At 49.1% G+C, this 14,609-nt stretch overlaps 1 protein-coding gene across 1 annotated transcript in view; it reads left to right on the top strand.

Annotated features, from left to right (window-relative positions):
• Nucleotides 1-3,062: 3,062 nt before the first annotated feature.
• Nucleotides 3,063-14,609, top strand: part of ANOS1 (anosmin 1) — a 190,264-nt gene continuing 178,717 nt past the window's right edge. Inside the window, exon 1 of the mRNA XM_068532437.1 lies at nucleotides 3,063-3,260. Within this exon, the coding sequence (XP_068388538.1) occupies nucleotides 3,063-3,260 (198 nt within the window). The remainder of the gene's footprint in view (nucleotides 3,261-14,609) is intronic.

The raw sequence follows: 14,609 nt of genomic DNA, 5'->3' as shown, positions 1-14,609 counted from the left end.
TTTCTACTCTCTTTAATAGATGGGTGTTTTGTCTATTTAAGTCCCACTGAAGTCAATATGAAGTTCATTTCCTCTCCAAATTCAGACCATGAGGTCCAACTTGGCTTTGAGGAAAGACATACTAAGCATGTTCTTACTAAGGCACCTGGACGAGTCCCACCCATCCATTTACCTGTCATTCCTTCCATACCTACTTCTGGTTCCCCTCTCATGTGGTTGGTCTTCAGGAACGTAGGGTATGGCTTACCCAGTCATGTCAAAAGTTAGGGAGTTTCTGTGCCAATTCAAAGGGTCAGCTGTGTAATTGATTGCGCATGTGTGAGCAGAATAAAATAGTAGATTTTGACTGTTATTCCGACTTTACCAAAATGCTTTCCTTTTCAAAGTTGCCTTAAACTGCAATTAAAATAAATAACATGAAAAAAGCCAGCATAATCACAGAAGATGTCTGTGATAATTCTAAAAGAAGAAAGCAATATAACCGCAAGTATTATTTTAATATATGCATAATAAAGCAGCCCTATATGTTTAATCCTAAGCTTTCTGTGCAACTCACTAGATGTTCTTTTGTGGTTTATCATAAAATGCATTTATTCATGGAAATGAATATGTTATGTAACCCATATAAGCAGAACACACGTCGCTTTTTAAAAAAATACAGTGATCCCTTTGAACATTTAAAAGCTGTTTTAAAAGCTCAGCACGCTTGTCCTTGTGATTTCACTTTCTAGAATATAAGTTTCATGATATAACATGCAGAGTTATAAATCAAAGATACCATAAGAAAATATAGGCATGCATAATACCCTTGCCTTCATCAAGACCAGGTATTTGCTTAACTTTAAAACTCAAACACTGTGGGAAGGATCCACTGCAGCTTTTGGAAACGTTTTTAGTAATTCCTGAATGAAAGTGATAACATTCAGAAGACAATCCCTGTATTTAGATGTCTCTCCTCCGTTAGTTGACCTAAGGCTCAATGCACCTTCCTGCTTGGGGTCACCACGGTTAGCTTCTTTGCTCTTAGTGAATACTGAGTATGTTTAACATTCTTTAAAAAGACTTCCATCCACAGTTCTGAGCATCTTTTAAACAAACATGAGTTCATGTGAGCTCATGTCTAAATTTTTTATGTTTCCGGCTCACGTGTAGCATTGTCATGCTAAAAGCTACAGGTGCCGCCGGCTATGTAATTCGTGGGACCTAGGGCGAAATGAAAATTCGGAGGACGGTGTTGAAAATTAACATCAAGGTTGTGACAGAAGAACATTAAACAAGGTATGGATCCTTGTAAGGTCACACACCCATCAGGCCAGCTCTGCCTACAGAACCTTTTGAACAAAACAACTCTGGTTTTTAAAACTCACCGGGAAACACGCTAAGCAATTAATTGTATTGGCCTTGCTGATTTAAACTATATGAAGAAATATACATGTAAGATGATGTAAAAGAAACGTGGGTATAGTAGGATAGCTGCAGATGGTTGTCGTTACCATTGCACAGGAAGATCTCAAAATCTCAGAGTGGAAAATCTGCAGAATTTTAGGGGGACAGGATTGGAGGTTGGAAAAAGCCATGGGCTCTATGGGAAGAAGACTCCAGCTTTGCGCGGTATCTTTGAGCAGGTTGCGTGCATCTAGACGCTCCAGCTACGCTTAGTGGTGTATTTAGGGAGATACTGCGTTTTGGAACGTGCGAGTGCAATTCTGTATGAGAATGTGGCAGTGTCGGTTCATGGGAGTATCGGTCAGTTGTCCCGCATCCGAATGAGTGTGCGTGAGTCTTCCGGACTCTGTTGCGTTCCGTAAGTATCCCCAAGTTTGGAGCACAGCCTTCCTCACGTCCCAGCCCTCTGTAGGCTCTCCTACCGGCAGGGGGCTGGAGTGCAGTCACTTCCCAGTGGAGCTCAGGGCAGGACAGAGCTTTGTTAGGGGTGGTGTAGCATAGATGCTGCAGCGTCTCTTCCTCTGGTGGGGCCCTGGCTGGGGATGGAGAACGCGTGTGGTGAAAGAGCATTGGAAGAGAGTACAAGAGGGGACAGGGCAGTAATTTTGCTGCTAAAAAGGCCAAATCAAAAGACTTGGGGCAAAGACAAGGAGAAGAGTGTAGGAAAGGTTTGTCTTGAATAAGTCACTCAGGCTGGGCGGGTAGTGCTTACTAGAACAACACACACAACTGAGGAAACTAGGGGCGTGGGTCTATGTAACAAATGTTCCTGGCTGCCCGCTCACATCGGTTTCCACGGGATAATAGGAAGGAGGGAAGGAAAGGATTGGAGGAAGGTCTGAATGGAGGGAGGAAGAAGAGAGGGAAGAAGGAAGGAAGGAAGAGAGGAAGGGAATGAAGGAAAGAAAGAAGGAACGAGGGAGGGAGGAGGAGGGACGTGTCAGTCAAGCGTCCCTGCCTGGCCGCTGTCTCGCCTTGTCACACCCATCACAGTTCTGTCACTTAGCTCTTTTCCGCTCCTCGGGAAAAGGGAAATTCAGATAAGCGAAAGCGTGAGCGGAGCTGAGCCCGGGGTGGGAACCGGGGAGAAAGCCCACAACGTAGGGACGCTCCGTCCTTCCTTAGCCTGTTCCCATGCCCTTGTGGGTCCCGAGGCCCTGCTGCCCGAGGCAGCGCCTCACATCCAGGCCCGGGCTTGCTCGCACCTGACGTTCACCTGGATGGCGAGGGGGAGGTGGGGCAGGAAGGAGCGCAAGCGGACCGTGGGGGAACCTGCGCGGGAGCGGACCACCTGGAGAGGGGCGCACGGCGGCGCTCGGCCGGCATCCCCCTGCGGTGGAGCTCCCGGCTCGCTGCCCCTCAGACCTGCCCACGGCCCTCCGCCCGCCCCCCGTCACTCACTTCCCTTCCAGCCAATGGCGCGGCCGCCTGTCACCCTCACCCCACCCCTGGAGGCAGAGCGGGGAGGGCCTTGGCAGGGAGGGCGCGGGGCCGGAGTTGAATGATTGAACTTTCCAGCGGAGTTGCGGCGGCCGCGAGGTTCCCGGCAGTGCGGCCCCGGCGCGGAGCTGGGAGCCTCGGCCAGCGCCCGGCGCCCGCGCCCCCGACCCGCAGCCATGGTGCCCGGGGCGCCCCTGACCCTCTGCCTCTGGCTGGCGGCCTCCGGGGGATGCCTGGCGGCCGGCTCCGGCGCGACGGCCGCCCGGCGGCTGGACGAGTCGCTGTCGGCCGGGAGCGTCCAGCGCGCCCGCTGCGCCTCCAGGTGCCTCAGCCTGCAGATCACGCGCATCTCCGCCTTCTTCCAGCACTTCCAGGTACGAACCGCCGCCCGCCCGGGTCCTCCCCGGCGCTGCGGGCCGCGGCGGGTGCGCACGGGGCGCGCGCCTCCCAGCCTCGCCGCCCAAACTTCTCGCTCAGCTCAGCCGGCAGATCCGGCTTTCCCTCCGCGCGGACTTTACAATCTGGGTGCGCGAACCCTCTTTTCCAGCCCCCTCCCTGCTCCCGAAAGGGAAAAGAAGCCTGCGGTATCTTTACCTGACTCCCTTCAGGGGAAACGAAAGGCGGTTTCTTTGGGAAGGGAGAGCAGTTTTTTGGCTTCCAAGGGTGGGAGTGAGCGTTTGTTAGTTGCCCGGGACTTCGGCGCGGGACTGCGGGCTGGTGGCGAGTCCCGCAAACTCCGGGGCGCTCCGGGCCCTCGGCGCGGCGGGCGCGGCGGGCGCGGCGGGCACAGCGAGCGAGGCCGGGAGGCGCGCACCGGTGCGCCCGGGGACCCGCGCGACGAGCCCCGGCCCCGCAGGTGCCCGCGGGCGGACACTTTTGTCTCTTTCGAGCTTTGCTTTCGCACTCGGCGGGCCGAGAGCTCGCGGCCCACCCTTCGAGCCCCGGGCGGGGCACTTGGGCCAAGTCGTGCGTTCCAGCGCGTTTGTGTTGGGGCCCGGGGAGGCGGTGGTGATGGTAGCTGTGCGCGCCCCGATTCGGAGCTTCAGAGCTTCTAGGTCTCGCCAACGAATGGCGTGGAGAGTAAGGGAAGGGATGCAGGGGATCCGGGACTTGGAGGCGCCGTGTTTGGATGCTCTGAGCGGACTCCCGGGGGCCAGTATCTCCCCCAGCCCTCGTAGGTTCTGTCGGCTTGAGGGTAGGAGAGCTTGTGGGAGTGTGGGTGTTGGGTGTGTAGAAGGTTCAGAGAACGGCACGCTTGGTGCTGTGTATGGCCGGGATCCTGGGGCGGGGGCGGGGGAAGGGAGGGCGCCACAGAGGGGAGGACCCCCGCGGGACTTGCTCAGGGACACTGGCTGAGGGTGGGCGCACGGGAACCGCTCCCGGCCCCGACCGAGGCGCGTCTCACAGCTGCCTTCCCCAGCTGACCCGAGTGCGCGCACTCTGAAACCATTCACGCAGATAACCGAATTCCTCTCGTCTGCCGTGGTTCTCGCCCTCGCCTCTTCGTCTCTCTCCTTAGTTGCTCACCTGTTCCAAAGTTCCGACTTTTCGCCTCAGGGAAAACTGCGGAGGCCAGAAGGAGACCGGGGCTCCTGGGTGGGGTTCTAAGCCGAGCCCTCTGCCCTTGAGAAATAAACTGGGCGTCTCTTCCCCTCGGGCGGGATAAATGGGCCTTCCCAGAGGCCCTGGGGACTAACCTGCGACGGGAGGCCATCGTAATGACCGTGGAGTTGGGGACGAATCTCCGAAGTCTGAAGCCATGTTCATTCTGGCTTGAGAACTCATGAAACCTCGCGCCGAATGGCACAAGGAGAAGTAAAAGTTGGGATCTTCAGAGAGTGAACCAGCTGGCGAAGTTTGCGTGCGACTGAGTGTGTGCTTCTCTATGTTCTCAAAGAAGCGACATCCGGTGGGTGTCAGAGAACTCGGCGCGCTCTGCTGTCCTCGTGGGTCTTCAGGGAAAGGGAAAAGGGAGTGTGGTCTCGTGCGCTGAAATTACGCCGACATCCTGGAGAGGGCCCCTCCCCAGCCACCTGGTTTCCAAAGCGCCGGCCCTGCGCTCAGTCACTCTCCTGAGGAGATGCCGCGCTACTGTGTAAACGACAACAGAAAACAAAACAAAACGGCAGCCTGTTCCCAGGGAGAAAGAGTATCTTTTCTTTTTCTTCTTCCCTTCCTTTCTTTCTTCTTTCTTTATTTTAATTGAATTGTCAGTTGCTGTGATTTATTTGTTTTACAGTTTCAGCGGCTAAAGAAGCAGTTTAGATCAAGCCAATTCCTGTGAAAGGCTTTTCTTGTGGTCTCTTGGCATGATTCCTCTTCGGAAGAAAAACTGCTGACAGAATACACATTGCCAGACAATCCTGATTACATTTTAATTAGCTGGGTGAAATAAGCTGCAAATTACTCAGTTAGGACTTAATAACTGCTGTTTTTGCAATCAATTGCAAAGCCATTCTTGGAGGTTTAACCCTAACCTGGTAATGCCTATCTGATTTATCTAAATTGCAGGGATTAAGCGTTCTTAAGATTTGAGAAGACAGAAGCACACACTCCTTGTAAAGCGTCAAGCTTCCCTGCCCCTCCCCCTTCTTAAATAATTGGAAGGATGTGGAGGGATCAGCCTGCGGGCAGCTCATTACGCTGCACGTGGGCTGTGTTAGTGGGCAGGAGAGGCTGGGCTGGTGGAAGGGGTCGGAAGAGCCCCTTCTCTCAGGGTCACCCCACCCACTTGGGCAAATAAACCGTAGCAGAAGGCTGTTTCTGGAGCAGGTGCCGGTTCCCAGCTTCTCCTGCTCAGTTCCCGGCCTCCTTTGAAGGGGCTGCCAGGGCCAGTGACCTGGGCTAGCAGGCCTGCAGAGGAGGCTGGGGTCCAAAGGTCTCCGCCCCAATTCCGCACGCTCTCCGGTGCCTCCCAGCCTTGCAGCTCGAGGCCGGAGGTGGATGGGGCGCACGCGTGCCTCCACATGTGTGGGGCTGCATCTGCTTCACCTGTCAGTCACGTGGCTGTCAACCTTGCCTGACGGCACAGGGGACTCAATCCTGATGCCTGGAGGTCGGGGTGGTGATGGGGATACCGGAGCCGTCTGTATCCTGAGTGATCTGCCCACGGTCCCCGACCTGAAGGAGCTTAGGATTTCATACTGCAAGGGAGACGGATTCTGAGCGGAATCATTGATTTCACCACTGAGGGCTGCCTCTCATTTGTGGAAAGCAGTAACGGCTAGCATCTCACAGGTTATCAGTACCCGGCTCCACGATGCTGTGCGCAGGGCATTTGGCACGTTGCCATTTCAGGTTCACACATACCATGCGTGCACGAGGCTAAAAGCCTGGCAACGGAGGCAGTTGGGAAGGGCGTCCTTTCCTCAGTGAATGCAACTGTGGGGTAAGGAGCAGGGAGGTGGGCTCTGGAGCCGGGCAGATGGGCTCTGCGTCAGGCTTTGCCACTTGGCAGATATGGAGCTTGGGGAAGATCACCTTCCTGAACTTCCAGCCTCTCGTGTGCCCGGTAGGACACCTGCCTGGCAAGGTGGAGATCATAAAACTTGTTGGGGATAATGAAAGCGATGGTAATAAAGGGGTCACTGTTCTGGGGGTCTTACAAGGCTGTCTCATTTCATCCCCACAACCGTCATACAAAGAAGGTACCGTTGGTGTCCTCCTAGAACTGATAAGGACCTGAGATGCTGAGACGCTAATAGACGGGGGACCTGGGTTCCCAGCAAGGGCAGCTACAGGTTTGGGGTTTGTTCTTATCTCTAGGATTTTATTGATTAGTGATTTAACTTACTTCAGAACTGGCTGCCTTTTTCTCAGGCCCCAGCGCCAAATGGAAACATGCCGTCCATTATTCAGAGAGCAATAAGTGTTGTCGAAGGAACTAAAATATAAAACTTGTTCCTTCTTCTGTGACCCTTCTCTCTTGGAATTTGCTATCCAATGCTGTTCTCGGTAAAGCATAATTTAAACATGAAGTCATTCGCATGGATTTCACTGTTCATCTTTGTCTTGTGCAGTGCCAGCGTTACACGCAAACATCAGAGCATTTCACTTATATGTGGAATCACCAGCAGTGCACAGTTTTGATTTCCTGGTCCGTCCCTGGAGGGAAAAGTGGGGACCAGACTCAGGAAGGTGGGAAGGAGGAAGCGAGGACCCCCAAAGTGCCCTGTGTAGGGTGTGCCCAATGGGTGCCCCACAAGGGGATCTTGCAGGACGTGTGTAGACCGTCGTGGGTACCAAGGGTCTGGCAAGCGCATACGCCTGCTCGGGCACGGCACTTGCCCAGTGCCCTGTTCTGCCAGCTGCTGGACCAACGCATTGCACTTTGTTCTAGCCGGGTCCTCAGGAACCTGAGCCAGGGGTCTCCCCCTCCTACTGCTCAACCCGTAGCAGATGATCAGCCCCCAGGTGTACTTAGATCTGCTTGCCAGATGCAATTAGCTACCTGCATTAGGGACGGACAATAGGCTTGTTCCCGTGGAGTCTTGGACTCTGGCTGGCCATCCACCAAACACAGTATGATGGTCCCAGCATGGGACGGGGACAGCTACCACTAAATTCTGGGACACATCAACGCACGCATGCGCCACCCTGACCCTCCTTGTGGTCACTCTCAGGTCCCTGCAGACGGTAGGGTGTGACCGTGATTTGGGGGTGAGGAGGGGGAGGCTGGGAGGGTTGGGGTGCCAGTGGGCCAGGGAGTGGGCAGCCGAGAATCTTGCCTGGGGAGGAGGGGGTGGTGAGAGGCAGCAGCATGCATGCCGGAGCCTCCAGAACATGCTCCTGTATCCCACCAGACTGCACACACGAAACGCACACTCCAAGATAAGATCATTGAGGATTTCAGTGTGGCGGTCTCGGCACATTACCCCTCAGGTGCAGGGCCCCTTCTGAGCGTGGGCCACGTGCACTGGTCATTTGTCCCTGAAGCTGGCCCTGGTTTGGGTTTTTTTTTTTTAATAAATTTTTTTATGTATGTATGTATGTATGTATGTATGTATGTATGGCTGTGTTGGGTCTTCGTTTCTGTGCGAGGGCTTTCTCCAGTTGCGGCAAGCGGGGGCCACTCTTCATCGCCGTGCGCGGACCTCTCACTATCGCGGCCTCTCTTGTTGCGGAGCACAGGCTCCAGACGCACAGGCTCAGTAGTTATGGCTCATAGGCCTAGTTGCTCCGCGGCATGTGGAATCTTCCCAGACCAGGGCTCAAACCCGTGTCCCCTGCATTGGCAGGCAGATTCTCAACCACTGCGCCACCAGGGAAGCCCTGGTTTGGGTTTTTTAACCCTTGTAAGAGGTAGGTTAAGCCCACTTGTCCTGGTGGTTCTTCATATTCTGTCCATCGTGTTCAAGGGTACAATGCTGACGTGCTCACTTGGGAATAACCTGCTGTGCCCTTGTTTTCTCAACCTCACTAGAAGATTAATGAAGAGGGAAAACAGAGACAATGTGCCTGAAATAAGCTGTCTCTTTTTGGGTGATTCTCATTTAACTTGAGAGTGGCCTCCTCTTCTGCGCTCGCTGGGACCTTCAGGGCGGAGACCCTGCCTGTCTCGCTAGGTTCTGCTCGTCAACGGCAGTGATGGAGCTGAGTCTCAGCCTTAGCGATAGAGTCCTTGCACTAAATATTAGCAGACCTGCAACCTGCTCTTTCTCTGCCCGAGTTTTCTCAAAGGAGGCTCAGTAGAATGGGGCTTGAGGAAAAAGAGTAGCCCGCGTGTAATAAAATAGGAAGAGTGCGTCTATTTCTTTGCCAGATTTTGGGACCTGAAAATTTTGGGAAAAGTGGGTGGAATCTTGTTGGAAGATAAGTAGCAGGTTGCTGGCAGCCTTGGTCCTAGGCCTCTAGAATTTTATTAGTGTTAAGAGATTCCAGCTTAATGGGACATTATTCACTCTCCAAACTACTGCTGATAGACTCGTTTAGGTAGCTGATTAGAGATCAGAGGCTTTTTTCTAGCAGTAATTGGAAGCTGTTTGTTTTGGCAAAAGAGAGAACTAAGCTGGTGATTAGCTCATTCTGCTTAGAGGACTAGCCTCTCCTCTCAGAAAAAGTAAACAAACAATTAGCGCATCAGAAACCTTTAGCAGCCACAAATCTGCCCCAGGCTCGCAGATTTTTGGAGGAGCGATTTTGTGGTGAATACACTCAGCTGTGGTGTGTCCGTTTGGCCTGCCGTGAGATTGAAGTTATATGCTAGAAAGTCTCTGGGAAGAGAGTCCATCCTCAAGTTTGACCTTTATATTTCCCTGTCTGGGTCACTGGATCTCTGGCTGTGTTTCTAAGAATTTCTGAATTTGACCCAAACTAAACATGAGGTTATTCATGGCAAATTTTCATGTTTTTAATACAGCATTTCTCCTTGAACCGTGATTTACAAGTGTATCTTATTGTGACTATTACAGAACATTAAGAAAACACATTAGAAAATACCGACTTATTTATTTCTTTGTGCACTGTACTATTAGAGGAGAAATATATTTATATATCTATATATGTAAACATATATATTGAGTATAGTATATATTTTTATATATTTCAATATATTATATTAATAAAATACATACATGTATGTATGTTTGGAGACCTACATTTAAAAGTTAAAGTTAATGTTGTTGGTTTAAGCATTCCCACCTTAACCTCCTAACTTACCATTTTTTTACATTTTTTTTGAAATAGATTGATCAGATTTCACTGTATAACCTACCTGGGTATGTTTTGGCAAATGGGCATAAAACTTTCAGGCTAGGTAAAGAAACTTACCAAAGTGTCAGTGGGCACTGCTTGTATTCACTCTGAAATGGAGAAGTTCCTACGTGTGACTTGCTATTGCCTTCCGGAAATCTGATTCTTACACGATTTTGAGGGTTGGGCTTGAGACAATGATCAGTGAAGCGTATCTGTATTATTGAGAGACATTTTTTATATGAACAATAGTACTGGGGAAAATAGCAAACGCCCTGTTGGAATGCTTTGTCAAATTACCCCATAACTCATACTGTTGGTGCAGTGTCTGAGCTCCAGGTCCTTTCGAGTGCTGAAGCCAGCCACCTTTCAACATTTCCACTCACCCTGCACTCCATATTTTGAAAGTATGTTGTCTATCAACATATGGTCTTGATTAAGTATGACCTAGTTTTTCCTCTTCACATTAATCAAAGATACCCATAACTCCTTCAAACTTCAGATCAGCGTGAGGTCGCCCACATTACCACAGTAGACTGATAAAACTGACATTCTTGACATTTTAGTTATTTTTGTACCATCTATCTTAGGAGAATGTGTAATTTGTTTTGGATTCTCTGAATATTGGAAATGGGTCATAGACACCTATTCCTTCTCAGGAGACGCTGTTGGTGACTTTCTGTCCCTCACCCCGCCAGCTCCCTGGCTCCTGGATCGGCAGCTAATAGCTTACAGCTGCTCCCCCAGAGAGACTAACCTTTAGCCCCTGGGCACCATCTTGCCAGCAGGGCAGTGTACCCTCCTTCCCTGATGAGGGCAGATCATAGCCATTGGCTCACCGCTGGGGGATACGGGAGGCCAGCCCTCTGCTGGGATCAACTCCGGTGCAATTTATGCTGCAAAGCATTGCAAGGGGCCAGGCTTATCAGGGCTCTAGCCGAGATCACATCCCTACTCAGCTCCTCCTGCATCCTTCCCTCCCCTTCCACTGAGAGTTTCCCCCCTGATACATCACATTCACAGAAAGACCCCTTTCAGCCTCAGCTTCCACGAAACCCAACCTCAGACACCTACCTTCAGATACCTCATCTAATTCAACCCTTTTGTTTTGCAGATTAGACAGCTTGATGCTTATCGGAATGATTCATTCAAGCACATACAGATAATAGATAGTAGAAGTAAAGATATAACCCAGCGTTCACAACTCTCAGCTCAGACTTTCCCCACTATCCCCTTTATTGGTTTTTTTATTGTTTATTTTTTTAACTTAATTTTTATTTTACATTGGCGTATAGTTGATATACAGTGTTCTGTACTTTCAGGTGTACAGCCAAGTGAATCAGTTATACATATATCCATTCTTTTTCAGATTCTTTTCCCATATAGGTTATTACAGAACATTGAGTAGAGTTCCCTGTGCTCTACAGCAGGTCCTTGGTGATGATCTATTTTATATACTGTATAGTAGTGTGTACATGTTAGTCCCAAACTCCTAATTTATCCCTCCCCCTCCTTTCCCCTTTGGTAACCATAAGTTTGTTTTCTACGTCTGTGAGTCTGTTTCTGTTTTGTAATCCACCATTCCCTTTAAAAAAAAAAAGTGAGAGTTTATACAAATTAAAAAAAGACTCCTCCTAGATGAGGAAGCACGTAAGAGTCGGTACGTCTTCTGTTATTTGAATTTAGTTTATCTCTCCTGATGATTTCAGTAAAAAGTTTCAAATCTTGATCCTAAGACATAAGCACAGCGTGCTCCTTCATTGCCTCTGTGAAAAAATATGTATAGTTGGCGCTCCGTGTGTTCTGGTTCTGCCTATCCGCAGTTGGTTGAATCCGCCAATGAGGAACCCGCGGATACAGAGGACCGGCTATACTCTTATTATAACACGGACCGGCTGTCCGTATTTACATAACGGACTTGAGCATCTGCGGATTTGGTATCCACAGGGGTCCTGGAACCAATCCCCCACAGATCTCAAGGGACGACTGTACTGTTAAAGCCAGCTTGAAATAGTTGTCTGGTAGGTGGACAGTAGGTGGGGTGAGGGGACATCATTAACCTCAGTACCCCTGGCAGGTCTAAGAGGATGGCAAAGAGGACCAGTTAGTTCAGATATTAACCAACTTTGCATTTACTCAGCAAGTGACCAGGCTGCCACATCCCCCAGGACCTAGAGTCCCCTCCATATCTTTAAAAGATTATGCACATGGTTTCAAAATAGCGGAGGCGTTTTCCCTGATAGTGATGGAGAAGGTTGGATAAAAGTGGTTACCCCTGATAGCCGATAAGTAAGGAAAGATTTATGGAAGCAGCGTTTATGGCTCATTTTAATGTAAATCTCAGACTGTAGATGCTGGGTCTGTTTCTCCCTTAAAAAACAAACAAACCCCACAAAAAACGCCGCTTTAATCACTTCCACTTATTTCAGCTAATATCGATGGATTGCTGCAATTTCAAAGATGAGGTGGTAAAGTCCCTACTCCTGAGGGATTTATAGTCTGGTAGGGGCTAAGACTTGTAAAGAGACCACTGCAGTCCACAAGGGAGGGCTCAGGGAGAGTTACTTGTGTGAGATCTCAGGCTGGTTGCTATAGGGGACGCGTCCTAGGGGAGACGACGCTTGAGCTGAGCCTCAAAAGCTGGGCTCTTCCAACGCAGAACAGCCAACGAGAGTAAACGCAGAGTCTCGCAGGAGTTTGCTCTGTCTGCTGGGGGCTCTCGGTGGCTCCTCACGGACGGGATGCAGCGTCAGCCCGCCCAGCCAGCAGCCAGGCATTGGGAACTTGTTGGTAAGAGCTGGTACAAAGCTCAAGTGCTTTGTTCTGCAGGACGGGTTGAGAGCAGGTCATCACACTTAGGGGTGTCTTCCTGCTTCGTGCTGATCTGATTGGACATCAGGCTACAGTACCAGCTGCCCTCATGCTACTGAGTTGATCTCTGTGGAGAGCCTCGCCAGCACCCCTAAGAAAGAGCCCCAGATGAGCATAAAAAGGAGAGAAGGGGGCTGCCTCTCCCGTCTCCCTGCCATCATGCTTTGGCTTACGGAAGGACCCCAGTTCTGATTGGTGGGGCTGGATCCTAAGTAAGAAACTCTCCTGAATCACTGAGCCACAGGGGGTAGAAGGTACTTAGCGTTCATCGCATTTTTTGCTGTCTTGGTGCTGAGAAAGTAGTTTCACATAAAATATCTATTTAACCTTCACAGCAACTCTTTGAGGTCAGGAGTGTTATTTTATTTTTACAGATAAGACAACTGAAGGTTGTGAGCTATTGGGAAGTGAGATAGCCAAGTCTTTGTAGCAGAAACTCAAGCCCTAATTGTCATGTTCCCAAATATTTATACTAAATGATCTGCTTCTCAGCATGTTGACAGTGAGAGAAGACAGAGTGAAAATATCAGCTGTAATATCATCGACAGTCACGGAGTTTTGGGGGGAAACGGACCTCCATGTCTCACTCTCTACTTGTCTCTTGGAGGTACCACTGCATCACGAAGTGGCACAATTGTGGACGATTGAAAGGTTGCTGGTGTGATAGAAAAAAACCATTAAAAATATCAGTCCATCAGCGACATCCGCTGTGCATCTGTCTACCCCAATCCTTCTTCCAACCAATACGGATCTGTCACACATAGTTGTTTTTCAGGTAGCTTACATTCTGGGGACCCAGCATAAGTGACACATGCTTCCTGCCCACAAAAGAATTATTTTCTACTGGAGAGAGTGGGGGTGGGCAGACATTTACGCAAATAGTTACAAAGAGTTGTTGAACTGAAGAAAGTGTTATAATCATGAATCATCTTTTAAATCTTTATAGAGAATTGTTTAACACATTATCATAATTTCTTAGATGAAGATTTTTTTTCCCTTATAAGTTGATTTTGTTTAGGTCCACCCAGAATCCCACTTGTCTAGCAAAATAGCAGAGTAGTATTGTGATCCTTGCAGGCATGTTTCACGAACAGCTGAACTCCTTGATGCCGTGGAGGATGAGTTTGTTGTCTGGGAGTAACAGAGGTCTCAGGGCTTCACCCTTGACCTTCATTCTTGGCTGCCGTTGCTGTTTTGTACAGTGGTGGGACACATTTGGAATATTTGCAAGTGGTGTTCATGGCTTGTAGGTATGTGACAGCTACTTCCAAGAACTCAGGGTGTCTTATAAGTTTGCTCGCTTTCCTTTTGTTTTGGTTTTGGGAGAGTGTGTGTGTGTGTGTGTGTGTGTGTGTGTGTGTGTGTGTTTACATTTTATCATTCTTTCCATCATCTCTGTAAGATATAAAAGTTGGACAATAAGGAATTCTGAGAAAAGAATTTAGAAAATTCTCAAGGCTGCACATGAAAAGAAAATGGTGATGAATTGGGGTTCTTTAATCCCCCAGAGTGCAAAAATCTATCCTCAGGGGAATCTGAGAAACAATGCCTCATCAAGAGGGAAGAAAAGCTCTTAATTCACATGATATTTATCCTTTTGTTTTAAATTATAACTTTTGTCATTTAATAAGCTTTTCGGTCTCCAAGTGATTAATATCCTGCCAACTTGAGAAAATAACATTCTGTTAGAGTGACCTCAAAATATATGATTTTGTATTTCATATTACCTTCTTACTTTGAAAGATAAGGCAGGTATGCCGTCACCACTGAAAACAGTCGAGTAATGTCTGGTGACCGCCACCTTCATTTTAGGGAAGTGCGTGTTCTTACTGGCGTGCATAGGATCTCAAATAACCTTCAGCGAACAAAAATGCATGTTTCCCCTCAATTCAGTATCTAATTATCACGGATGACTTTTTAAATTTTATAGCTAATTTCTGGTTATATCCAAAGAAGTGACAGTTTTATAAGTCTGTAAGTGAAAACACAAAACAGAGGGTCCTTTTAATGAAACAAGAAACGTTAATTTTGCACAGTAATCCATCACCTTACGAAAATGTTGTTAATCATACTGGTGCTGGGGACAAGAAAAATGATGGGAATTCATTCACTTAAGCAACTTAGAGCTCTTTTCTCCATATTCTGTTTGCAGTTTACACCTT

This window comes from Eschrichtius robustus, chromosome X (genome assembly GCF_028021215.1).
Source record: "Eschrichtius robustus isolate mEscRob2 chromosome X, mEscRob2.pri, whole genome shotgun sequence".
Taxonomy (NCBI): Eukaryota; Metazoa; Chordata; class Mammalia; order Artiodactyla; family Eschrichtiidae; genus Eschrichtius; species Eschrichtius robustus.
This window is presented reverse-complemented; position numbering and strand designations above follow the sequence as displayed.